Source organism: Mustela putorius, unplaced genomic scaffold (genome assembly GCF_011764305.1).
Source record: "Mustela putorius furo isolate JIRA1106 unplaced genomic scaffold, ASM1176430v1.1 tig00003858_pilon_pilon_pilon, whole genome shotgun sequence".
NCBI lineage: Eukaryota > Metazoa > Chordata > Mammalia > Carnivora > Mustelidae > Mustela > Mustela putorius.
The window spans coordinates 50,591,892-50,618,791 of record NW_025422010.1 but is presented as its reverse complement, the minus strand read 5'-3'; the positions used below and the strand labels follow the sequence as shown (position 1 = coordinate 50,618,791).

The 26,900-nt window shown below is 40.2% G+C and overlaps 1 protein-coding gene across 2 annotated transcripts; it reads left to right on the top strand.

Annotated features, from left to right (window-relative positions):
• The first annotated feature begins 670 nt into the window (after positions 1 to 670).
• Positions 671 to 26,215, top strand: LMAN1 (lectin, mannose binding 1). 2 transcript variants are annotated; one of them, XM_013052755.2, is made up of 14 exons: positions 671 to 953; positions 4,448 to 4,602; positions 4,726 to 4,833; positions 5,850 to 5,911; positions 6,929 to 7,028; positions 9,175 to 9,298; positions 10,835 to 10,893; positions 11,336 to 11,468; positions 12,848 to 13,041; positions 13,165 to 13,235; positions 18,211 to 18,364; positions 22,454 to 22,575; positions 22,861 to 22,925; positions 24,539 to 26,215. In XM_013052755.2, exons 1-13 carry the CDS (start codon positions 716 to 718, stop codon positions 22,895 to 22,897), a joined length of 1,557 nt encoding a protein of 518 aa, XP_012908209.2. In that variant the 5' UTR covers positions 671 to 715; the 3' UTR covers positions 22,898 to 22,925; positions 24,539 to 26,215. The 2 variants fall into 2 exon arrangements, with proteins under 2 accessions (XP_012908209.2, XP_004745638.2); XM_004745581.3 differs by having other exon boundaries at positions 22,861 to 26,215.
• The last annotated feature ends 685 nt before the right edge of the window (positions 26,216 to 26,900 follow it).

Below are 26,900 nucleotides of genomic sequence, written 5' to 3'. Positions count from 1 at the left end.
TGGAAAGACTTGTTTCGAAAAGAAAACCAGCTACTGAACAATCGTTATCACATCAGACTTTTTTCTAATACTGGAATGGTTTATTATAGCCAGACAGGACAGATGTGGTGAATAGGTCCACAGATGTTAGGGCTCAGGGATTCCATCTCTCTCTCTTTCTCTCTCTCTCTCTTTTTTTTTTTTTTTTTTTTTTTTAATTCATGAGCGACAGAGAGAGAGAAGCAGGCACCGCAGGGACCAAGGGAGTCCTATGAGGGACTCTATGGCAGGACCCTGAACGCAGATGCTTAACCCACTGAGCCATCCAGGCACTCTCCAGAATTCCATCTCTAAGGCATGTCATGAGGCAGGAAAAAAGATTGTTACTTTTTTTTTTTTTTTTAAAGGAAAAAGATTCTTGCAGGTAGGAACGTGGTCCACTCCTCCTACACTCCCAATCACGTGGGAAGGGAATGTTGCAATATTGGAGACCCTTTCCCGCCCCAAAGAGGACGGGAGGAGCTCGCGGACAGCACCGCCTCCATGCCCCGCCCCCTCCCTTGGGGCTCCGCCCACTGATGCCCCGAGTCCGCCGTGGGCTAGCCGAGTCCGGGGGCGGGGCTCACCCTTGCCCCCGGGGTCTCTCGAGCTCCGCCAATCAGCGAGCGCCCTGTTGGCCGTCCGCGGCTCCCGCGCCCCTCCTCCTCCCGCCGGCCTCCGCTTCCTCGAATCCAAGATGGCGGGATCCAGGCAAAGGGGTCCCCAGGCCAGAGTTCGGCCTCTTTTCTGCGCCCTACTGCTGTCGCTCAGTCGCTTCGCCGGGAGCGACGGCATGGGAGGCGACCCTGCGGCTCCTGGTGCCGCGGGCATCGCAGCCGGGTCGCCACACCGGCGTTTCGAGTACAAATACAGCTTCAAGGGACCGCACCTGGTGCAGAGCGACGGGACAGTGCCCTTCTGGGCCCACGCGGGGAGTAAGCCGGGAAGGAGGGCGGGGGGCCAGGGTCCCTTCCCCGCCTTGGGTCTCCTCTTCTCTACCCTCTCCCTGCTGCACGGCCCTGGCGCGGCGGACCCTTCTCAGCAGCCCCTCCTGCAGGTCGGCTCTGGTCCGCAGGGCTCTCCGCCTGCGCCCGGCTCTTCCCCCCGTTCTGCCCACCCCTCGTCCTCCTGTCCTCCTTTCTTGGATCTCGCCCCTTCTTTCCGTTCGGTCACGAGGTGTTTTGTTACTTTCCTCTACTTCAGGCATTCAGACTCTCTTCTAAGCATCACGTTTCACCCTAAACGCCACGTCTCAACGCGAGCACCCCGCAGCCCCACCTCCGGCCATCCCCACCGGAGACCTGTTCGCGGAGCTTCCCTACCTCCTTTCCCGCTCGGTCCTCCGCTGCTGTCTCGTCTCCGGTGCTAGCAATGGCTAATGCGCCAGGGTGTACCCCCGATGACTCTAGAGGTGGCATATGTTGGTTTTAAAGTAGTTTTTAAGTCTTCTTATGTCCGAGGACATTGCTACACTGCTGGAACTACTACACCTTGAATTTGCCTCTTTCAGGGGCTTGGTGTGGTCTTTGATCTTTTCAGTTGTATTAACACGTTATGGAACATGAGTCGCACTCATCCGTTTATTTACAAGAAGGGATATATTTTTTGGTATTGTTTCTGCACTTAATACATGAAAATAACATTACATATACAGCCTCTTCAGAGTTATAGTTGTTGTTTTTTTTTTATTGAAAGTAATCTGTGCTCCTTGTTTTATTCCCTTTGTGTATTTGTCCCTGTTAGTAGATAAGAGAGCCTTGCTAGCCATTTACATACGTGAAAGAAAACGTATCTGTACTTTCTAGTGCTGATGTGTCACTGCTGACTAAGGAATCAGCCCTCACACTTGGCATGCTGTAAGCTCTGTTCAGTGACCATCAGATGCATCCTTTGAAACAAGTGGCAAATGCCTTTTTATGGGGTGAGAAGTTCTCATTTTGAGTTCCATTCATTATGTGTAATTAACAGTCATTTATAAAAGGTTTGTATACCTCCTTTTAGAATGTCAGGGGCTTGAAACAAAATATTCCATTAAGTATTTACTGAGTAGTAATTACTGAGTAGGAAACACACTCTAAGGAAGGACCATTTCACTGAAATTAATATATAATTTGAAGGTAAAAATTTCAATTTGACTTAATGACCAAGTCATTAAGTATTCGAAGTAGAGTACAATTATTTTGTTTCTCAGCAGGCATTTTCTGTGTGTCTGCTCATTAAGGATATATTGCTGGGCTTTTGTTATCAAGGTAACAAAGATGCTGCAGGTGTACCAAACACAAGTTTTGGGGGTTTTTGGTTTTTTTTCTGGAATGATGCTGAAGTTTTCAATAGTGGTGATGAATTTGCTCACACTTTTTTTCACTTCTGCATCTCTCCCTTACCTGCTTTTTCTTCTTTCACACTTATGCCATGTACATCAGCCAATTAATAATGCTAACTACTCAAATTAGCTAACTTGACTTTCTCTACAGAGCCTATACCCAACTAAGCTTGTCTGCTGCAAAAATGTCAGGTAGTATCCCTGGGTGAATTAAAGTTGTATGGCTAGACGGAACTTGAAATAAAGGGATTCGTGTTTTAGTCCTGACTTTTCTGGATACTGACTCTGGGAATCTCTGCTGTGAATACCCCTTGCTTTCATTATCGCTGTAACTTTTACAGTCTCACTGTTTTCTTAACTCCATTGATCATTTTTTCCCTTCTCATTTACCCTGAGATCCAGTATTTACAGCAGTTTTTATAAATAGAGAAATTTGAGATTCAGTTTAAACATGGCCCATTACATTCATCCCTAAATGAAGACCAAATCGATGGTGTTTCATTTCTTAACTAATGGCCTTTTGTACTGTTAGTACACATCCTGGGTTCATAAGGGCACAAAACTGATCACAGCAGTTTGTAACCCTTGGTAGCTCTCAGAGCTCTTTCACCTTCATTTTCTGATTTGATCATTTATAGGCAAGGCAAGTGTTCTCTGTCTTAGAGATGAAAAAACTGCTGCTCAGAAAAGTAAGGTTCTTGGAAGGTACATAACTGGTGTCAGTAGACTAGAACCCCTATCCAGTTCTTCTGAATCTGTGTCTGCTACTCTTCCCATGAGGCTTGCCCCAGTGTTTAAGTGCTTGAAAGTGTTAGTGACAGTGGCTGATCTTAATAAAGTACCTCAGCTTGTCTTTTGTTAGTTTTTCCTAGGTATAAAGACATAATACAGTTATTTCCCAGAATGGATGTCAGAGCTCGTTAATATAATAATATAATAATCTGAGAGGATGTGTTAGAATTGTTCAAACTTAGGCCTAATAGGTGCTGTAATAGTATATAGTTCTGTAACAGGACTAGCTAACATTTTCTGAAATATTTCTGTACATTATATGCCTGTGAGGTTATTAGAGAAACGGAATCCCTTGCCTGTAATCAAACAGCTAGTAAGTGGTAGAGCTGGGATTTGAACCTAGCTTGGAGATGCAAACCACCATTTTGGGGATCACAGTTCTCTTTGAGAATCTGCTAACACTGAAGAACTGTTTATTGACTTGAAATTCAGTTGACCCTCTCCCTAGAAGAATGCATATATGCACAACATTTTGCATATAACTTTTGGGATTTTCATGGAAGTGATTGAGCCCAGCCCCTTCATTTTACAGGTGAACATATGGTGAACCCAAGACAGTAAGAATTATTTGCTCAGAGTCACACAGCTGAACTGAGACTAGGAATAAGTCTCTTGATTCCTAGTGGTATGTTCTTTTCACACTGTTTGAGCTTTCTGACATTTGTAAACTGCTAAAATAGTTCACAGTTAAAAAAAAATAATATGCAAGTTTTTGAGATACTTGAAAAAGAATATAATGGGAATCAAATAGTTGATTTGCTTTTTAAGTCATAATTTCCTTCCTCCTGCTCCTTGAATTTTTAATGTATTGCAGTATTAATTTTTTCCCCCAGAAGTATTTCACTATTCAAAAGATGGTGGGAAGGCTGTTAGAAAGCTCTAAATTTTTATTTTATTTTATTATTATTTTAAAAATTTTTTTTATTCCTTAAAATTTTTATTTATTTATTTATTTATTTAGAGAGAGAGAGAGAGAGAGAGAGAGAGCAAGCACAGCTGGGTAAGGGACAGAGGGAGAAGCAGTCTCTCTGCTGATAAGGGACCCGGCCACAAGGCCGAGACTCTCCTAAGACTCTGGGATCATGACCCGAGCTGAAGGCAGACCAACTTAACCAACTGAGCCATCCAGGTGCCCCCAAAGCTCTAAAGTTTTAAAGTTGAAACTACCAATGTGTAATTTTTTCCTACCAAAATTATTGTACAGGTTACCAAGTTAAAATTAGATCTCTCTAGGCATATGGAACAGTTTGGTGATGGTTCGTTGAGTTTTACCTAATTATAACTTAAAGCTCTTCTTCCTGATTTTTGTTCCAGATGCTATTCCAAGTTCAGATCAAATTCGAATAGCACCATCTTTAAAAAGCCAAAGAGGATCAGTGTGGACAAAGACGAAAGCAGCCTTTGAGAACTGGGAAGTTGAGGTGACATTTCGAGTGACTGGAAGAGGTCGAATTGGAGCTGATGGCCTGGTACGATCATTTCTTTACCTGTGTATCAGTGCATACATATATCGATGCATATGTGTATCAGTGCATATGTGCATCAGTGCATATACCACTAGCCTCTGAAAGTCCCTTGTTATATATTTACAGGCAATTTGGTATACAGAAAATCAAGGCTTGGAGGGTCCTGTGTTTGGATCAGCTGATATGTGGAATGGTGTTGGAATATTTTTTGATTCTTTCGACAATGATGGAAAGGTATATTTGTTGTCAGAACTATTACCTACTTGAATACATCTGTTAACAAAGTTAGGCTGCGAGAAATACAGCTTATTTAACACTTTTGTCTGGTTAGTAGTTTGAGAAATCTCCAAACTCTATTTTAAGTATGATGATTAGTCTTGTATATAACCAGGACTTTGGAAATTTTAAAGCTCTTTGTTCCTGATTTGTCATGCACCAATTGAGGTCAGAATGGAGTTCTAACTCTGAGAACTTTGCAGTGACCTCCCTCCGCAGCACCTGTATGTGTGTAGTAATTTTGATGCACAAGCCTGAGTCATTTAGAGGGAGGCAGTGAAACCAGCAGTGTTCAGGATTATAGTCTGTTTTCATGAAAATACCCTGTGCATTACTATTACTAGTTCACATATTAATACCTTTTTATATGTTAATCACTCTTTTGATCCACCAGTTTCTCTGATGATGTCTTTAGGAGAGCCTAAAACAGTTCCAAACAAAATGTACTTGCGATTTAGTGACATTAACTTGTGCTGTGTTAGCCTTAGGATTGATGATCTTTGTTTCAGCTGGTAGTTTCTCTGTTGATTGTCATGGGTTATTATTAGCAATTTAAAAGAGAACTTTAGGGACACCTGGGTGGCTCAGTTGGTTAAAAGAGAGCTTTAATAACTTCTTAAATGCTGACGCATACTAGTGCTCCTGTTACTAAGTTCCCTTGGGTCTCACACTTGTCTCACATAGTCCTCAAATATATGTTGTAGTTGATCATTCTCTCTTTCTCTCTCTCTCTCTCTCTCTCTCACACACACACACACACACGTCTTTATTGAGGTGTTTAAAGACTGTTTTTGAATAATTATAATAGGGTTTACTAAATTTTTTCTAAATAAATAGAATCTTTTCTATTAATTACTTAAAAATTTTTAGTCCTAGAATTTTAGAGAAATAAGAGACTTTACAGCATTTCTAGAATGATCTAGAATTCTTTGACCTAAGGACTTTAAAACGAAATACATTCTTTTTATTTTTAGAAAAATAATCCTGCTATAGTAATTATAGGCAACAATGGACAAATCCATTATGACCATCAAAAGTAAGTGTGTGCTTTTTATATTACTTGCTTGCAACAACTTTTTAGAACCCTTGTAAAAAGAGATTATTTCAAATCTGAATATTTTTCAGATGAAATAAGATTATTCTTTTTCTTGAGATGTATTTTGTAACTTGGTAGAAAGGTCTTTTTTAAATTTGGTCCTGGATGAAAGTTCATTCTATGGACCACCTCAGATTTCAAACATAAAAAAGACTTGTTTTGTTGAACCGAAAACTATGTAATATTTTGAAAGATTTATAAGATGTTCCTGGTTCTTAGTGATGCCCTTAGTCATGTTTCTTTCATCTTTCAAAAATAAAGTTGAAACCCTTGACCAAACTGACGGCTGAGCAGTTTATACCACCTCATACTTCCTACATGTTGATTTATTTAAAGATTCCCAGTAGGCTACAAAATTTCTAAGTGTTTGGTATATTTATACTGTATATGAATTAGGTATGTATGTTTTTAATTTTTACATGTTTGTTGTGGCAGGAATTACCTTTGAGCCAGTCAGGAGCTGTAAGAAAAGTTACTCATCTGCGTTTCCATGTACTGTTTCCTCCTAGTTGATCAGGACCCACTGTGGAGCTATTTAGACCAGAGGTGCCAGGGCCACCTCCTCCTGAGTCTCCTTCCCTTGACTTGGGGTAGAATCTAGGCATCCGCATTTTGAAAGCTCTAATGTAAAATAAATAAAAAATAAAAGCTCCAGTGTATTTCGATTCTGCCCTGACATAAAGGAGGATTTTGCCCTCATCTCAGAAGAGTAAAACATTCTTCTTGCTGTCAGCACATTGGCTTCTGATACTATCCATAGTTCTGACAGGAATCAACAGGGAAAAACTTGTGCATTAACTTTGTGTCTTCTGAGTAAGTAACTTCAAATGTCCTAAGACTGTCCTAACTTAATAATATATTATCTTTCTGGACGCTGATCATTTTAAGTAGTGAATTTTTAAGTACTGGGAAGCTTTCTGACGTTTCTTGTTTGTTTTTCCTTTCTTCATACTCTAGCGATGGTGCTAGTCAAGCTTTAGCAAGTTGCCAGAGGGACTTTCGTAATAAACCCTATCCTGTCCGGGCAAAGATTACGTATTACCAGAAAACACTGATGGTAAGTAAGACGCACTTAAGAGATGCTCAAATGAACATTCTAGTAGGACTTTTCATTCTGAATCTTTGATGAAAATTAAAGGCATGTAAATTTGGGTATCAGTTTATGTACTCGGTGTTTCTGTGAGAGAACAGAAGTGTCTTCAGAGCTTGGCCTAAGTAGTCATGTGGTGTTAAAACTAGCCCATAGGCTTGCATTCATCAGTACATGTTTAAGCATCGAACTTGCTAGATGCCACACATTACATACACATCCGAGCCATCCAAATACGGATCTGACTAAGAGAAAGGTCATTCTCTCCAAAGAGCTTGTAGTCTAGTGGAGGGAAGACACTTGTGTAACATCACTGTGCTAGATGGGAGGTGTGTCACAGCACACTTACCATTCAGGAATCAAGGGGTTAGCATCTTGTAACTGCAGCTGGGAGCGGAGAAGGTCAGGAACAGTTTCTCAGCGTTGAGCTGCACTGGGAAGGGGAAGGGGAAATTTCTGAGTTGGGGTGCGTGTTCCAGGCAGAGAAAACAGGCACAGGGACTGGTGAAAGATTGGGGAAAGGCACGTGATTTGGAACAGCGGGGGATGGAGGAGACTCTGGGGAGGGGTTGAAAGGTCCTTGGTGGCAAGTCACGCAGGCCTTGGGTAGTTTATCCTGTAAGGAAGTGCTGAAAGTTTTAAGCAGGAAAGTGAAATGATCCAATTTGTGACTTGGGCAGCAGTGTTCTTAAAATGGCATCTGTGAAAGGAGGCGCTACACTTAGTGGGCCACACCCCGTGCTCTGTCCTTTTAAGTGCAGTGTCTAACTTATTTTTTCCGACATCCCTATGGGGCAGGCATCCCCATCTTATACACAGGGAAATGGGATGTGGAACATTTTTAAATAACTTATTGTTACTTAACATACCATATTAAGTAACGTACCATGTAAGTAACACAACTGTGGTTTGAACCGAGTGCCTTCTTCCCCGCGAGACTCCACTTGCTGTCTTTGCCAGGGGAAAGGGAAGAAGAGAGGAGAGTGACAGGAGGGAGAGACTGTGCTGGGGGTGGGCGGGGGTGTGCGGTGGGGGCTCGGAGATCGTTCCTGGGTTTCTGACCAGGTGTGCAACTAAGCCAGGAAGCGGCACTTCGGAGTTTGAGTGAGGAGTGGGAGGGCAGAGGGTTGGTAATGAGTTTAGTTGTAGACAGATTGAATTCAGGGCAATATTTATGTAAAGTGGGTATATCCTGCGGCACCTGGGTGGCTCAGTCAGTTAAACGGCTGTCTTTGTCTCAGGTCCTGATCCCAGGGTCCTAGAATTGAGCCCCTCAGCGGGGAGTCTGCCTCTCCTCCTCCTTTTGCTGCTTCCCCTACTTTTGCTCTCTCACTCTGTCTCAAATTAAATAAATAAATAAATTAATTAAATCTCTTTAAAAATAAATAAAGTGGGTTTATCCAGCTAGCAGTTCTATTATCATGGGAACTTTACTTGTTAAAGGTACCATCAGTGCCATCATTACTAATAAATAAGAAACATCTTGTTTAAATTTTTCTTTCTCTTATCTCAATTTTTTGGAAGACTTTATATTGGCTCAGTCTTTTTTTTTTTTTTTTTTTTTAAGATTTTACTTATTTATTTGACAGAGAGACACGACGAGAGAGGGAACACAAGTAGTCACACCCCCTCCCCAACTGAACGAAGAGAAGCTCACTCCTTGCATGGCAGTCTATTTAATCTAATATAATTATATTTAATTCCCAACTAGCTGTGGTAAAAATTATAAATTCATCCTATTTGAGCTCTGACACTGGGGTTTTTGATCAAATCTGGTCCTTCTTCTGTATGAACCATTCAAAGGAAGTCATCATGGTTCCCTGAGTCTTCTACTTTAGAAAGATTTTCATGGAACATTATCAAATATTTCTCTTTAAGCCTTTGACACATTGTAGGATTAAAAACTTCGAAGTGAAATATCTCATATAATGATGCTAAATAAGTGAGATTATTCATGGACAGGGGATTATCCTTTATAATAGAGAAAACTGATCCCTTTTTGACAGTTGGTTAGGAGACCAAATATAAAGATCAGTTAGTCATAAATTGACTATTTGAAATTCATTTGATAATGCCTGTTGTAAAAGCTATAGCTGTAGTATGTCTTTTTTAGGTAATGATCAATAATGGCTTCACACCAGATAAAAATGACTATGAATTTTGCGCCAGAGCGGACAATCTGGCTCTCCCTTCTCAAGGGCATTTTGGAGTATCCGCTGCAACTGGAGGTCTTGCAGGTAAATCTTGACATCTTTTAATGTTACAAGGTCGTGAATTGGGTTTCCGTGGGAACAGTCTACTGGGAGATTTCTAGACTTGTCTCCTCTCAGCCTTTCAAGACGAGCCGTACTGCAGAGCCAGTCTTTTGGTATCTTGAATCTGCTCGTTTTCTGCTGATAATCTGTAGGTATACAGTTGGCTGGGGCTGTAGACAACTGATGGTTGATATTTAAAGTCAAGGCTGAAATAGGTTAATTGCCAAGTGGTTTAGGATCCTGAAAGTTGTCACAGCACATTTAAGTGAATTTGGTAGCCTAAGGAAATATTACTGGGACTGAAGCTTAAACAAGACATATTTACCATTTTTGCCCCACATTTGGTAATAAATGAACTTCTCACATCAGTACCATCTTGTGTTTAAAAAGTATATATATCATGTATTATTATTTTCAAATATGTAATTGTTCTTACAACATCACAAGGAGGGAGAGAGAGGATAGATGGTATTTATCCTATTTTTAGTTAAGTTTGCCAAATCTTACATTAAAGTACGTTATAAATATTACATAGCCAGTAATGGTCAGACCAAGGCAGGACTTAGTTTGAATTTCTGACTCCTGAGTCCAGTGCTCTATCACACTGAACATCTTCTCCTGAGGTTAGGTAGCTTACACACCTAGAGTGTTAGGGTTTTCTCTTTCATCTGGTTGCATATGTCAGTCTTCATAACAGTGGCAGAAAGCATAGAGATCGCCGGTTGGAATTAATTGCGCTTGCTTTGCAGATGGGACTCACCAGGATTGGTATTTTAGGTCAGCATTATGAGGTTTGATCTGCTAAGTGTGTTTCCAGCTTAAGCAGCCTGAAATTAATTTGATTTTAGATTAAGTAAAATTGTTAATATCTGCTATGTGAGGGAAACAGAGATGAATGTTGTATAGAGAGAATCATCGTATTATCTAATTGGAATGCTTGGAGAATAAAAGAGGATGCTGTTAGGAATGCCAGGGCAGCATGGATAAATCAGGACTGTCCCAGTAAGCCAGGACAAAGCAATGTCACGTTTATAACAAGAAAGTAAGGCAAGTAGTGGTAAGTACTGTAAGAAAGGTTGAGAGGTCCAGAAATACATGAAGAACAGGATTTTGTCTCATTTGTCTGGGACACTGCCTATAAAGGAGATTTGTGGGACGATATGGGAAGATCTTGGTGTCAGGTTTAGGGATTTAGGCTTTCTTTTGATTCCTAATTTGTTTCTTTATTCCTTTATCCCTTATTTATTATTAACCTTTTACCCTTACTTATTAATCACTATTAATATTCTGGTTTAAGATAAAATAAAGTGAATTTTAGTTTATTTCTGATGTAAACCTTTCTGGTGAATTTTCATCTCTAAGCTCACAGAGCTCCATTGCCTTTACCGGATGAGAGCTGATTTTTGTTATTTTTCACAGATTATTTTTAAAGCTCTGGATCTCTCTAAAGTAACTTCACAACCATAAAAATAATCTATTGTGTAACTTTTTCAGATTTTTTTTTTTTTTAATTTGTAGATGACCATGATGTCCTTTCTTTTCTGACCTTCCAGCTGACCGAGCCTGGGAAAGAGCTGGTAAGTATACACATCTTTTTTTTTTTCCCCAAAAAAGTTTATTTCCAGTTTATTGGTATCTCCCTGTAGCTGAAAACTTGGGAGGCCCAACTTAGATTTGGTTCTTGTTTCTGCCTGTTATTGCTGTTTAATCTCGTAAAAGTGGCTTAACCTCTGTACCGCTCTGTTCCTTCACTGGTAAAACTGAGACATTGGTACCGGCCACCTCTCGGTGTCATGGGCATTAAATAAGACCGCGAACTCAGTAAGTGATCATGGCTAGTGCTACTGTTTTGTTGTAATTATTAGTAGCAAGAGTGAAATGGTTAATATTTTTATGTTAACCTTTCAACTAGTGGTTGAGTAGTTAAAATGAAGGAGGAAAAAAAAGTATACTGAGGTTTAATATTTTCTTACCTTTTAAATTTTTTTTTAATGATCTATCCCTAAATTCCAAAAAAAGCCTACACCAGATAAAGAAATCTCAGAAAAAGAAAAAGAAAAGTATCAGGAGGAATTTGAGCACTTTCAACAAGAATTGGATAAAAAAAAGGAGGAATTCCAGAAGGGCCACCCTGACCTTCAGGGGCATCCTGGTGAGTTGGAGGAAGTTGTGCTCAGAGCCACATGGGGGTCGCGGCACGCACATTCATCCCATTCTTGAGCTCTTGTCTGGCACATCCAGGCAGTTTCCAGAAGCAATCTATAAGCAAATCTTCTGTCATAAGGCTTGGAGATTGATGTTTCTATCAGTAAGGGTGTGGCTTAGGAAAGCCTTTGGGGGGCAATACTGGGTAAAATGGATGAACAGTGTAGGCTCTGTGAGAACAGGGATTTTGTTTTTCTGTTGACTACCCTGACTGCCCCCCCCCCAAAAAATGTGACCTCGTAGTTGAGACTCTAAATATTTGTGGAATGAAATCATGTAAAGTTTATGTCTTTCCTTTGAGTGGCACGTTAGCTTATTAATATAGAGATAATACTGGGAAAATAACAAAAATCTTGTGAAAGTAGTATGAAATGATCTCTAGTTCTCCTTCCCTTACTGCTCAGCAGAACTCGATTTGAAGATTTTGCAAATTTTAAAATAATTAGTCTAAGCCATTGTTGAACTTAAAAGTGTGCTGTGTGGGTCAAAATAAAACATGAGAGATCCAAGTAGAGTGGCTTTATATTACCTGCTAAGTTTTATCTGATTGTTCCACCAGCACAGATGATCGAAGCTGTATTTAATAAAGCCATAGCTAGCTTTTGTAGTCCCTATAGTATGTGGTTCTCTGAATGATCAGTAATATAAATCAGACTTAATGATGATAAAAATGAAAAATGAATTTAATTCTCTTCTTGGATTTGTTTTAAATATCACACATGATTCGTGAGTATATCCTGAAGCTTATTGTAGTAAATGTTTGAATGAAATGATTTTCAGCACAGTCAGTTTTACAAGGGAAATCCGCTGTTCTCAACTCCATTATTAAATTTATTACCTAAGTGAAAGGCACAGATTTTAAAAGTATAGTTTGATGAGTTATGACATACTTGTATACCCACTTAATTGTCATTCAGTCAACACACAGAATATTTTTACCACCCCAGGGTGTTCACTCATGCGTCTTCAAAGTCAGTCCCGCTCCACAGGGACAACCACTATTCCTGATTCTAGTGGCTTAGATTAGTTTTTGCCTTTTCATATAAATAAAATCATAGATTTCAAAGAAAATTATTTTTAGGTGAAAACGTTTTTTAATTTATAATAGGTGTTCAGCCACCAGACGTGGCAAAAAGCTTATAGTAATTTTGTCATGACTGAATTGACTACCTGCATGTTTACTACTGAGGAGTTCATACCACTGGAGTAGGTCATATTGGTGATGCCCTAATTTTAGTATATACTGATACTTCAGTCACTTACGGTATTGCAAAAACTACACATGTCGGTGATTTTGATCATTTTAATTTGCAATTTCCATTTCAGCGGATGAAATATTTGAGAGTGTAGGAGACCGCGAGCTGAGACAGATCTTCGAAGGACAGAATCGTATCCATCTTGAGATCAAGCAGCTGAACCGACAGTTAGATATGATTCTTGATGAACAGAGAAGATACGTCTCTTCGTTGACAGAGGAGATCGCTAAAAGAGGAGCAGGAATCCCAGCCCAGCAGGGACAGGTGAGCTTTCCAGACAGGCGTGTGTGCCTTAGGTAGCCTCTGATGGAGGAGGAGGCACAGAGGAAAGAAAGGGTACTCTGCCTTGTGCTCCTACGGAACTGGGTTCTTCTGTTTTCCCTCTAGATCACCCAGCAAGAGCTGGATACCATTGTGAACACTCAGCACGAGATCCTGAGACAAGTAAACGAAATGAAGTAAGTGTGCAGAAATCATGTCTGAGTGTTAGGTGATACATTTATCCAAAATTCATGACTTCTGTCTTCCTCTGTACAAGCACATTATTATTGTAAGAATTCCACAAAAGGGTAAGAATCACATTCTAGATTCAGTTTATAAATCAGGGAGTGGAAAGTATGGGAACTTTTGAAGTTCAGAAACTGCCAGTAGGCCTAAATGTTTGAGTTGTTCTAGATCAGAAGAGAAAAAATGCTTTAGCATCTTTAAAAAAAAAGACATTTGTCATAGCTACTTGAGACGAGTATTCATGCATTTCTAAAATAAAAAGAGTATGTGTAGGGGCACCTGGGTGGCTCAGTGGGTTAAGCCTCTGCCTTCGGCTCAGGTCATGATCTCGGGGTCCTGGGATCCAGCCCTGCGTTGGGCTCTCTGCTCAGCGGGGATCCTGCATCCCCCCTCTTTCTGCCTGCCTCTCTGCCTACTTGTGATCTCTTTTTGTCTGTCAAAAAAAAAAAGAAAGAAAAAAGATTATGCGTAGTAGTATCTGTGAAAAATTCTAGAAGGGTAATCATGCATAGCATTGTAGAACTGTGATACAAGCACAGGAACTTCTTTGTGATGGAATGGAACCATTTCCAAGGAAACGTGCCATGTGTGACTGCCTCTCTTCCATTCCTTCTTGTACCCTAAGAGACTGGACGAGTTGGAACAGAGAGGAGTTACTGTGTCCTTGGAACTTTGAAGAAGTTGCTAAAAAGTACTCACTTACACAGATAATTTAACAGCTTTCAATGCCTAGAGTATAGAAACAGCCAAAGTGTTACATTTTATAAGCTCACTTTTTAGAGCATTGCACCAACCAGTACAACCCTTGACAAAGAAGAATGTCAAGGTGAGTTCTTTAGCACTAGAAAATTAAACAGTATGGGGTTAAACAGAAGGTGATAATATCCGCACCTAGAGATTAAAGGCAGCCCCACTTGTAACTGCAAATTTGGACTTCTTTTCAGTTGTACTATCTGACATTTTAAAAAATCTTTAAGTTGTAAACTCATGATTAAAATACTTACAATCCTAAATGAATGAATTCTTTCAGAAATAGGGGCACTTAGTGGCTCAGTCAGTTAAGGGTCTGCCTTCGGCTCAGGTCATGATCCCAGGACGCTGGGATCGAGCCCCGCGTTGGACTCCGCTGACTGGGGAGTCCGCTTCTCCCTCTCCCTCCACCTACTGCTCCCCCTGCTTGTGTTGTCTTGCTTTCTCTGTCAAATAAATAAAGTCTTTAAAAAAAATTTTTTTTCATAAATTTCATAAATGGATCATTTGATATTATTTTTTGAAATCTTTATTTTGATCTAATTTTAAACTTTAGACATTGCAAAAATAGTACAATTTTCATATATTCATCGCCACCTTCCCCTAATGTTCACAATTTACGTAACCGTAGCACAAGTTGTCAGAGCCAGGAAATGAAGAGCGGTACAGTACTATTAACTAAACTAATGATCTTACCCAAATTTCACCCATTTTCCATGCATGCCCTTTTTTCTGTTCCAGGATCGTGTCCAGCAACACACATTGCATCTAGTTCTATCTCTTCATACTTCTGCAGTCTGAAGTAGTTCATCTCCTCTTGTCTTTCACGACCGTGACAGTTTCTGTCAGTTCTTTGGTCCACTGGCTCCTGATTTGGGGTCTGGCTGGTGCTGACTCATGATTGGATGGACGTTCTGTGTTCTTGACAAGAATACAACACTGTGTCATGTTCACGATGTCAGTATGTCTTACTGCTGTTGACACTGGCTGGTGTCACTTGGTTAAGGTGGTTCCTTTCTGCTTTCTGTACTTTAAAGTTACTGTCCTTCCCTTACTGCTTAAATACATTTTGGAAAAGGAACTTTGGGACTATGTAAATAATGTAAATATCCTGTTTCAGTTTAAACTTTTGCGTGCTAATTGTAGCATCCATTGATGTTTTGTCTGAAACAAGAATGAGGTGTTTCCCAAGTGCTGAATTTTTTTTTTTTTTCTATTTTCATCATTCCTTCCCATGCGCTCATTGGAATTCTGCAAGGACTGGGTATCTTCTGCCCCATTTACTTATTTTAATCAATTATTTATGTCGTACGGGCTCATGGGTATGTATTCTGTGGGCTGTAGTCCCATACTGTCATTATTTACTGCGCAGACAGTTCTGCTCTGGTGATTAAGAACTCCTCCAGCTTGACTTCTGTGTTCTTTCAAAAAGCTCCCATCTTTTTTTAAAGCATTTCTTAACTTTCTGGTGCTACACTGTGTTTCAGGCTCATTTTGTGTTTTCTCTGCCCCAGCTCTAGAATCAGCCACTTCTCTGGTGAGCCCTGGATTCTTTTATTAAAGAAAAGTATTTAGAAACCCAAGATCTGGACAGTAGGTGTGCTCACTGTCCCTGCGGTGCCACTGCTCCTAGGCCCTCTCAGTGGACAGAGCTGGGGAATATGTGAATGTCTACTAATCCATTCCGACACGTGTATCTTTATTTTTGTGCCCATCACTCTTACTTGTATTAAAAAGACCCTGAGATTATCCAGACACTTTGGATTCTGGTTGGACTAGACTAGGCTGAACATTATAAGTTGATTTTCACCTTCTTCTTTCCTTCTTTGAAAATTCTTTCTCCAGGAGGGAGAAACCTATTCTTTCTTCTCTAAAATGTATTTACTTGTTTTTTTTTTTAGATTTTATTTATTTATTTGACAGCACAAGCACAGGGAGCGGCAGGCAGAGGCAGAGGGAGAAGCAGGGAGCCCAATATGGGACTCAATCCCAGGTCTCTGGGATCATGACCTGAGCCAAAGGCAGACACTTAAAACTGACTGAGCCCCCAAGCGCCCCCGTTTGCTTGCTTTAGTGTGCACATAATATACCCATAAAGTGGCTTTGAATTGTTAACTCACATCCCTTGGAGAAACGTACTCACTGATGGGCTTCCATAAAGGTCCTTTTGCATCTAACCTTACAGTTTGTGATGCAGACGCTGTCTTCCAGGCAGGTGCTTAGTTCAGTTCTCTCCCCACTCTGTTCAGTACGGTTATGATCTGCATTTATAGTACAGCTCGGTTCTTTGTTGGCATTTGTATTTTTCCTACATCCTGGCCGCTTTTAATTGTGTATATTTGGGATATATGAAGGTTTTATGAACGCGATGGTTCTGAGGAGTTCTGAGTCAAAATGTATGTGTTCACTAAAGTGTCTGTCACTCCTTCCTCAACACTAACTACCACACCATTCCCATCTCCCCCCTTTCTAGCCTGTTCCCACCCTCCCCCCACTAACCTATCCCATTCATTTCTGGTTTGTTCTTCCTGTGCTTTGTCTGCACGTGTGTATTTTCTTACATCCCCTTCTTTCTTACGTGAATATTACTGTATTCCAGATATTCCTTTGTTCTTTGCTATTTTCACATACCAGTGGTACAGAACGTCTGAAGAGTCAGTGAGTGGTTAGTAAACCCTAGCCATCTGGCTGTGTAATGCGTGAAAGCACTTACTTAGAGTAGTTAGCAGTCCTCATAAGCTCCCACTTGCTAACTGAGAATGAATGTCGCACGCACTGTACGTGAAGGTGAAAACTGAGCGCCGATGTCTAAATTTGTCTTCTAGAACTTTTTTCCTTCTGGATTAGGCTTTAGGAAAAAAACTGTAAAGAAATGAATTATTTGTCTTTGGAGTGGTTGGTTTGTTTCTGTGGATATTCATATTCTTAGAGAATCGTAGAGTTTTTTTTTTTTTTTTTTTTTTTAAACCAGAAGCATGTAGTACAACCCCCTTCAGTTTACAGAGAGAGATAAAAAGGCCCTGACTGGTAAAAGGTCCCAAAATAAAAACAGTCAGAAGTAGTTTCATCATCTGCTCACTTTCAGCTGCAGTTTGTAGCAGACTAGAAAGAAGGTCTTACCAGTTTTTATTTTCATTTTAGACATTTTCAGACATACGAAGAAGTTGAGCATAAAAGCCATCCTCATCCCCCATCCCACAGGTGCAACAGTTATTAATAACTGGATGTTGTCGGCCTGCACTGTTCAGGATGAAGTACCCGCATTAGCCCCTCCAAAATTTTAGTGGCGGTCAGCCAGAATCCCTCATTTCCAGAGAGAGTAATGGGTGGTACTCTCACTCTAAACTTCCATCTCTGTTGTTTGTTTGTTTGAAGATTTTATTTATTTGAGAGAGAGAAAGCACAGGCAGGGTAATGGGCAGAGGGAAAAGCAGGCTTCCCACTGAGTAGGGAGCCCAATGTGGGGCTCTATCCCAAGACTCTGGGATCATGACCTGAGCAGGAGGCAGACGCTTAACTGACCGAGCCACCCAGGTGCCCCTTAAGCTGTAGTTTTATAAATTATTTTCCAGAGGCACCTGGGTGGCTCGTCAGTTGAGTGTCTGCCTTTAGATCAGGTCCTGATCCTGGAGTCGCAGGAATGAGTCCCTCATCTGCTCAGTCGTCCCTCATCTGCTCAGTCGGTGGGGGGTCTGCTTCTCCCTCTGCCCCTCGCCCCAACTTGTGCTCGCTCGCTGTCTCTCTCTCTTGTTGTCTCTGTTTCTCACGTAAATAAAATCTTTTTTTAAAAAATCTTTTTTTTAAAGGATTTTATTTATTTATTTGACAGAGAGAGAGAGATCACAAGTAGGCAGAGTAGCAGGTAGAGAGAGGGGGGGAAGCAGGCTCCCTGCTGAGCAGAGAGCCTGATTTGGGGCTCGATCCCAGGACCCTGACATCATGATCTGAGCTGAAAGCAGAGGCTTAACCCACTGAGCCACCCAGCCTTCCCTAAATAAATAAAATCTTTTAAAATATTATTTTCCAGTCCTGAATATGATTCAATATTTCTAAATACTGATTTTTTTTTAAATAACCTAACATTGGGCTTTGAAGTGTATCTAACCTTTTGAAAAATGTGACTAAAAAAATCATTTTTCTAGCAACGCCCTTGTCTAAAGAGATTTTCTGTTTCAGGAATTCCATGAGTGAAACCGTCAGACTGGTCAGCGGCATCCAGCATCCCGGGTCCGCCGGGGGCGTTTATGAGTCAACCCAGCACTTCAATGACATCAAAGAGCACCTGCACATCGTGAAGCGGGACATAGACAACTTGGTGCAGCGAAACATGGTAAGCTCTTGACTTCTGCTGCTGTCACCGTCAGTCTCCCTTGGTCAGAAAAGAATGAACACATATTTACTGGAAAATACTTTTTACTTAATACTAATGTTCATTTCTCATATTCAAGGTAGAATTATTCCATGTAATCCTGATGTCTTTATATTCCTTGTTTCCATACCCTATTGAATAGAACTTTTTTAAGGAGTTTATTTATTTGAGAGAGTGAGTGAGTGGCAGGGGGAGGGGCAGAGGAAGAGGGAGAAGTCGATTCCCCGCTGAGCAGGGAGCCCGATGTGGGGCTCGATCCCAGGACTGTGGAATTGTGACCTGAGCCGAAGAGGCAGATGCTTAACAGACTGAGCCACCCAGGCGCCCCTCCATACCCTGCTGAATAAAATCTTTTAAAAATAAATTGCTGTTCCTCTCATTGGAGCTGTCAGTCCCAGACTTTTGTTTTCTAGGTTTTTTCTGTAAATTTTCTTTTTTTTAAAAATGGCTCTTGTTATCAGTAGTGATGTCTTTAAAGAGCTTTAGAAAGGTAAACGTCTCTTGACGCTTCACTGAGACAGGCGCTGGGTAGCTCCACTTCTCTGTCTGGGCTGTGAGGACGCGCAGGTCTGACACTGGCTGACTGGTAGCCTCTTTCTTTAAGCAAGATTCATCTTTTTTCCAGCAGCTCTTCCTCTCTTACTTGGTTCACTTTTTTAAAGTTTTTATGTTTGGTTGGTTTGGGTTTTGGTTTACTTTATCAGGCCTTTTTTTTTTTTTTTTTTTTTAAGTTAAAGCCCCATCTACATTTTTAGAGATTGGCCATAAATATTAAAGATAGATGACATGTTCTCAGAGTTAATTATGCATAAGAGACAATATTAGACAATAGACCTTTGGTACATGTAAGTTTTTCAGTTTTAAGTTTTTCTTAACTTACTTACTGGTTTCTAAAACCCTTACAAAATTCACAAATGCTTGTAGCATTTGCCTCTTCCCCTTCCAGTCCAATCTCCTTGAAATGGCCAACGCTAAAAATCTGATGTGGAACAACCCAATCAGAAATGCGAGAGAGGGCGCCTGGGTGGCTCAATTGGTTAAGCGTCTTCCTTTGGCTCAGGTCCTGATCTCAGGGTCCTGCGATCGAGCCCTGCATCGGATTCCCTGCTCAGGAAGGAGCCTGCTTCTCCCTCTCTCCTTCTGCCTGCCTCCCCCTGCTTGTGCTCTGTCAAATAAATAAAAATCTTAAAAAAAAAAAAAAAAAAGTGCTAGAGAAATGAATGGAATGTTCATGAGAAAAGCTTGTACCATGTATGAAAAGATGCTGAGCAGCTTAAATAATAAGAGAAATAAAAAATAAAACTCGCCTGTGATACCACACCTGTTTGACAAAAAGCCAAAGTTTGACAACACACTCCATTGCCAAGGCTTGAGAAGAACTCAGTAAGCACATGGCTGGAGGGAGTACAAGCTGGCCTAATCCTTAGGAAGGAGAATTTAATAATGTATAAAAAATACACATTCGTTTGCCTATTTAACCTAGCATTTTTCACAGATACACTAGCCAAAAAAAACACCATACCTACAGGCGCCTGGGTGGTTCAGTTGGTTAAGCATCCAACTCTTGATTTCGCCTCACATAATGATCTTGGGGTCATGGGATCGAGCCCCTAATTTGGCTCCATTCTGAGCGGGGAGTCTGCTAGGGATTCTCTCCCTCTTCCTCTCCTGACTCCAACGTGTACACTCTCTCTGTCCCTTTCAAATAAATACATCTTTAAAAACCAGCATACATACTGGTAAACCTACATACTGGTAAACATACATACTGATGTGCTCAAGGCCGTTCTTGCAGGGCTCGAGGGAATAGCTCTAAGACTGGGGACAGATTGGATTGGTAATTCTGAAGCCGGCCGTTTGCATAATTACACTCAGTATAAATTTCCTATAAATTTGTATCTAGATTAAAGCTCAGATGATTCCAAGAAGGCTAACTTTTACACTTGTGCTTTTCATTTCTACCTCATTATGGAGCAGTTTGGGGGGACTGTAGTTTCTCAGTCCACTGTTTCTTGCTTTTCTTAATATAAACCGAAACTGTGATGAAATCTTCCCCTTTTTTCTAGTGGCAGCCTGCACACATTTATCTACTCCCTGCTTTCTTTGACCTACCCGTCTGGCCGTGGTGGGGCACAGATACTCCTCATTCGTCTTACAGCTGCATGCACCCCATTATGTGACTGTATCATGGTTTTATTATTTCTCATGAGAAGTCAGTCTTTTGTTTCTCTGCACTCTTTTTTTCTCTGCTTTTAAGATTTTCTCTCTGATACTGATTTTAAACAGTTTGATAATTATATGCTTTGCTTTTGTTTTCTTTCTCCTCTGCTTGGGGTTTAATATCTTGGTTCTGTGAGTTTATAGTTGTCATTAAATTTGGGAAATCTTTAGCCAGCCTGAGCACAGCCTTCCGCAGGGCTTGATCCCACAACCCTGAGATCATGACCTGAGCCAAAACCAAGAGTCCCACGCTCAACTGACTGAACCACCCAGGCGCTCTTTCTAATTTCCGTTTCAGTTTCTTCTCTGATCCATGGATTTGAAGTTGTCTTTCTTTGGTCTTCCCCCTGCCCCCCACCGCCCAAAAAAATGCTGATCCCATCACTTCTTGCCATCTTGTTCATTGCCTTTGCCTTCAGACGGGTGTTGTTTTAGATTGGATTTGTTTCCAGCTCTGCTAGTTGTCTTCTACTAGGAGGCTAGTCCGTATTACCCAGTGTACCTTCCCGGAAGCCCTAATACCTTATATGTTATGTGGAGCTTTCTATCTTTAAAAGTTTTTAAAAAATAACTATTATCTTTCAGGAAAGAAAGTTAATGTGTTGTTAACTAACTTTCCTGAGGTCCTTAACTATTCAGTAGGAAGAACTTAGGTCTTTAACATGCAATCTTGTTTCCTTTCTATTTTTGGATACTGCTTTTCTTACCTATATTTTTATGTATGTTTTGGATATTCCTATTTTTCAAATAGGAGTTAAGAGTTTTCTTAATGACCATTACCTGTCATCCAGAGTGTCGTGGTCTCTTCCCTGAGTTCTGTTTGAGGCCCGTTTCCCCCAGCTATGCGCAGCGGGGCGCAGGCTGGTTCTGGGGCAGATGCTCGCGCAGTGCGGAGTGCCGTCCCGCAGGTACAGACGTGCCGGGAACAGCTGACCCGACAAGCCGTTCTGTCGGGATACCGTGATTGAGTCGTTGCCCCGGTATTTAATTGCCCCCTTAAAACAGAAAGAATACCCATGGAAATGGGAAAAGAAACTTTTTTTTCTTTTAAGATTTTATTTATTGACAGCGAGCACAAGCAGGGGGAGCAGCAGGCAGAGGGAGAGGGAGAAACAGGCTCCCCCACTGAGCAGGGAGCGCAATGTGGGGCTCCATCCCTAGGACCCTGGGATTATGACCTGAGCGGAAGGCAGATGTTTAACTAACTGAGCCATCCAGGCACTCCAAAAGAAACATTTTTCAAAATTCTGATTAGTAATGTTGACTGCTGGGAGGTTGGGGAGGATGGGGGCTAAGAAAAAGCCATTGTATTTGTCAGGCAGTTCCTTGAGAATAAAGGGGATACTATTAATAATAATAATTAATAATCAGTGTAGTACAGCAAGGATAAACTGAGTGTGTCCAGGGAATTTGTGGTCTGTGACCATCAAGAACACAGTCATTATCACTGTGCTGAAGATTCGAGCCAGACAGCAGTGTGTTAGTGACTGGGCCATGAAGGTGGAGGCCTTCCTGTGTCAGCTACTCTTCCAGAAAGTTCGGTGGTAAGGGCGCCTGGTGGGCTCAGTCAGCACAACATGCGGTTCTTGATCTCAGGGTCATGAGTTTGAGTCCCATGGTGGACACAGATATTACTAAAAAAGTAAACAAGTAAGCTTTATTTTAAGAAAAAAAAGTGGTAAAAGTTAAGGGGATGGAAGATATTTATGGGACAAATAAATTAAAAATCTTGAGTTTATGTAGTTAACCATGAATTTTATGAAGGCTTTATATTTATCTCTTTTTCTAAAATACCGGTTTGACTAATTATAATAGTTTTTTGCCTTATAGCCATCAAATGAAAGACCAAAATGCCCAGAGCTGCCACCATTTCCATCATGTTTATCTACAATGCACTTCGTTATATTTGTAGTGGTACAAACGGTGTTATTCATTGGTTACATCATGTATAGGTAAGTCTCTGAAATTTGACTCAATATCTTTCTGTATTTAATTTTTAAACACTTCAAGTAACCTACATGTGTAACAACTTCCACTACTTGTAAAATTCAGTTTAACACAAAGCAAGTAGTATTTCTAGTCTATTTCAGTCATGTGGGAGTGCATCTGTAGAAGTATGCTTATCTTAATGGGATGTGTACTTCACAAGGCAATGTATATTTCAGTTCTAAGCAATCCTGAGTCTTACCGAAGTAAAATGTATAGAACTTTCAGGGTTTTTTCTTCTTTTTCCTTAGGACTCAGCAAGAAGCCGCTGCCAAAAAATTCTTTTGACCACCTTTTTTTCATATGTGTACATCATGTATGTATATACAAAATGTTGTCTTTTTGAGGGAATTGAAGTATTTAAATTGCTTCATAGTCTAAATTATTAAATTTTGTATAAAATGACTGTTTAAACATTGATTTGCAGTAAGAATAAACCTTAAAACAAAGACAACCACATGTAAATTTGTGCATAGTACATAAATCTATTTAAATTTCAGTGAATTTCTGGCCAGTAGAATACAGCCACTGAACAGAATATTGATAAATAAGATGGTAAATAATAGAAACTAGGGGCAACCCCAAGATGTGAAATTTACCCCTTAGTCTCCAGCGTTGGAGGTTTCTTTATTTAACATAAATACACTTGCCTTCCTAACCCCCAAACTACGTCGTCTAACTTAGAGCTCCCCATCACGTTTATCTTATAACCCAGAGTCTTTTTTTAGAGGTCAGAGTTTCCTACTCTAAGACCCAGTCCAGCAGTCCTTTTATCCAATACAGTTCCCTTTGAAATCAAAGAATATTTTGTCTGAGAGCTTTAGGATCTAGGTAACAGGCTTCAGAATGTTGAAGTATCTTTCCCTCTGATTATCAATGATACATTTCACTTTTTAAAGGAAATTTTGGGGGAAAATTAATAGCTGCTCTTTGCCTGAAAACCATTTAGGTGAAAATGTTCCTCTGATCATGGTTTTCATAGTTTTGCGTGGTAATGTGCTCAGCTCATGCCCACTCATATTCGTGAACGTCTCCATGCCAACAGCATCAGTTCAACAGTATGAACATCATTTTGGGATTTAGTTTGTAACTTAAGGAGCATTTCCCATTTTGTATAGCGTGTAAATGCAGCCCAGATTGCACGTCCTGGGGAGAGTTTTAAGTTCACCAAAAAAAACCCCACCACTGAGTTTTGGTTACATCACTTCATATAATCTGGTGTCATTTAAATCAATGAGACTGGAGTAGAAGCAGTGTAGACGTTTGAAGACCAAATTTGAAAAACAGAATTAACACTTCTGATTTCTTCTTCTTCTTCTTCTTCTTCTTCTTCTTCTTCTTTTTTTTTTTTTTTTTTTAATGCCAGAACTAAGGATATTGTGAAGCACTTGTTAGGCAGCTTAACTTTGAAATGTCAGACTGCAAGGGGTCGCTGTAGTGTTTGTGCATACTGGTCCTCAGTGTTACAGAATCAGTCCGGAAAGGACATTTGAACATGCAGACTTCATGTTTTCACGGCTGATGTAGACCTATGTTTTTGCTGACTTCAAAATACTTTATCTCTTTTAGCTAAGTTGTTATCTTTCATTTGTCATAGAACCCAGAGTAAGAAGTTACAGTGTTGTATAAAACAATACCATTTCATTCTTCTAAACCTTCATAAATTTGTTCTCAAACGTCATTTACAGACTGGGCTAACCGCCTAAAATCTATACAGAGACTCTGAGGAACTCTGCATTGTAGCAGTACCTACTTCGTACTATGTACGCAGACAGCCCTAGCATTGCTTTTCGTGTTAGCGTTGATCCCGGAATGCTGAGTAAGAATATTCTAAGACTGCTCGCTCTGCTTCAGTCACTTTAACAGAGAAAATGCTTCTCTGGTGTTTCTCTCCTTTGTGGTATTCACATTTTGAAATTCATGTTCCAGAGACGTCATCACAGAATTTGCTCTTAATCTGTGGAAAAACAAAACAAAACAAAAAAACCTTCAGAAGAATATTTAAGTTTTGGGCTGTGAAAGTTGGGAAATCCTCTTGATAAAAGACTGCAAAATATCCAGTGTTACGAAATCCATTGTCATGTGTGCCTGAACGGGCTAAGGGGACACCCGACGTATGAATGCGGTGGACATTGTTCAGGCTACGGTTGGGAGAGGAATTGTGCTGACCGTTACTAATTCAAGCGGAGAGAGCTATTATGAAAATGCATGAATCTTTATCTTTTTTACATAGTAATTTAATTTACTAGAAGATCACTCATAAAGCAGTTTGCACAGGCTGTTCATTGTATTATTTGAAATTCGGTTTATTTTCCTCAAAATCATTCGCTTTAAGTAGCTCATTTCTGAAGAAAAATGTCTGCTCTGTGGAAAAATCAATCACTGCCAGGATTCTTTCATTTCTGTACTATTTTGTATAATTAAATTTGTTACCTTCTCTCACACCAGCAAGTATTTTACAGGTGCCTTGGACTAAAAATTGATTTTAAAATTTTAGTGTTGAGTCATCGTGCCTGCGATGCCACTTTTAAAAAAAAATCCAATGCCATAATGGCTAATACTTTTTTTTTTAATGTACCTGTTTGTGTTCTAATTGTTTAAATGTTTTATTCAGCTTAAAACTTTACTAAGAAGATATGAACCATCAACAATGTTTTGTTCTGTATTAAAGGGACATCAGTGTTTCTCAGAGTGTGGTTCGTGGACCGTGTGGGTCATACTGTGCTTGTGAAGATTAGGATTCTGGGCCTCCGTTCTAAAGCACCTCAATCAAAATTCAGAGACGGGGCTTCAAAATATCACTTCTCAGCAAGCACGTCAGGTGGTTCTGAGCATAGTAGTGTCTGAGAACCATTAACATGGGGAGTGGAAAAAAAGTATTGTGTTCTGTTGGTTTAAAGCTGAGCAGAGAGCATAATATATCATTTTCATTGTCGGTGACGTTAGCACATGTGCACGGATCCTTTTCTTCTTGCAGTGTTCTTCCTCCTAAAATTCTTGGTTTCTTAACAAGAACCAACCACAAACTAAACCCAGATTGTTGCCTGTAGCTCCTGGTACTTTGGTTGATGGCTTTTAAACTTACAGAATCATCGTCAGATCATGACTAAGCCATGAAAACTCCCATCTCAAAGTCTGCCTGCTAAAGCTTTTTGCTTTCTTGATTGCGATTTCTGTGACATTTTATCTCAGACAATTGTACTTTTTTGATAACTTAGGGAAAACAAATTACTTGAATAAGGGATCGCCTGACCCAATGAGTTGCAGAGATACAATCTTTGTAAAGAACTTAAATAACAGTTGTGAATATTAAGATGTGATTATCTTTTCCTGTCCATGTGCTTATTGCAGGGAGATCGTGAATAAATAATTATACGGGGGATTTTTTTATTTATAAGATCTAATGTAAAATCACCACTTGCAACTTTTTAGATCTGTACGTTGCCTATTTAATATATTTCTTTTAAAGTTAAGGGTTTTCTATCCACTGTTAATTTCAATTGGATAACATTTTGTCAAGTGTTTTTTTTCTGATTGTTATTTGATGCTAGCTGGAATTCAAGAAATGACATTGACCTTATTCAAATAAAGAAATATTTTAGTAAATTTACTTTTTCCTTCATTGATCTCGGGTAGTAAGTAGTCCTTTATTTTCCAAGTGGGCCCAGGTTGTGATCCTGTCTGGTTTGTCATTTGCTACATGCTGTGCCCTGGGTGGCCTCCCACATGCAGCAGAACACGTGGAAGCAGAAAAAGAGAAGTTGGAATGATAAATAGGTACGGCTTACCCTTGCTGGTAATGACAGACACCAACTAATTAAGGTGGTGCATTTGATGTTTTCACCTCTGATAAACCAAATGCTGGTAAAAGTGTGGTTCAGCAGGAACTCTTCATCATGCTGATGGCAGTTTTAAAAAGTTCTTTAATCTTCTTGGCAAGCATCATTTATTTAACCAAGTAATTCCAATTTTGAGAGTCCATGCAGTATAAAAAGGAAAGAAGGGGGCTTGGTGTCAGACAGAACTGGGTTTTAATCTTGGATCTGCCACTTGCTAAACATGATCTTGAGTGTCTTTATAACATTTCTCTCCCAGGCTGGGTAGCATGGTCAAAGAGTCTTTCAAAGTGGTTTCAGAAGATGGTAATGGGCTCTCTTCTGCTGTAACACAGAGAACAACCAGACAGAATAAAAGAAAACATTTCAATAAATTAGATGGGTTTGAAAGAACTCAGAGGAAATGCTGTAATGCCTGATCAAGCCTGGGGAGAGAGCGAGGCGCGGCGGACGCT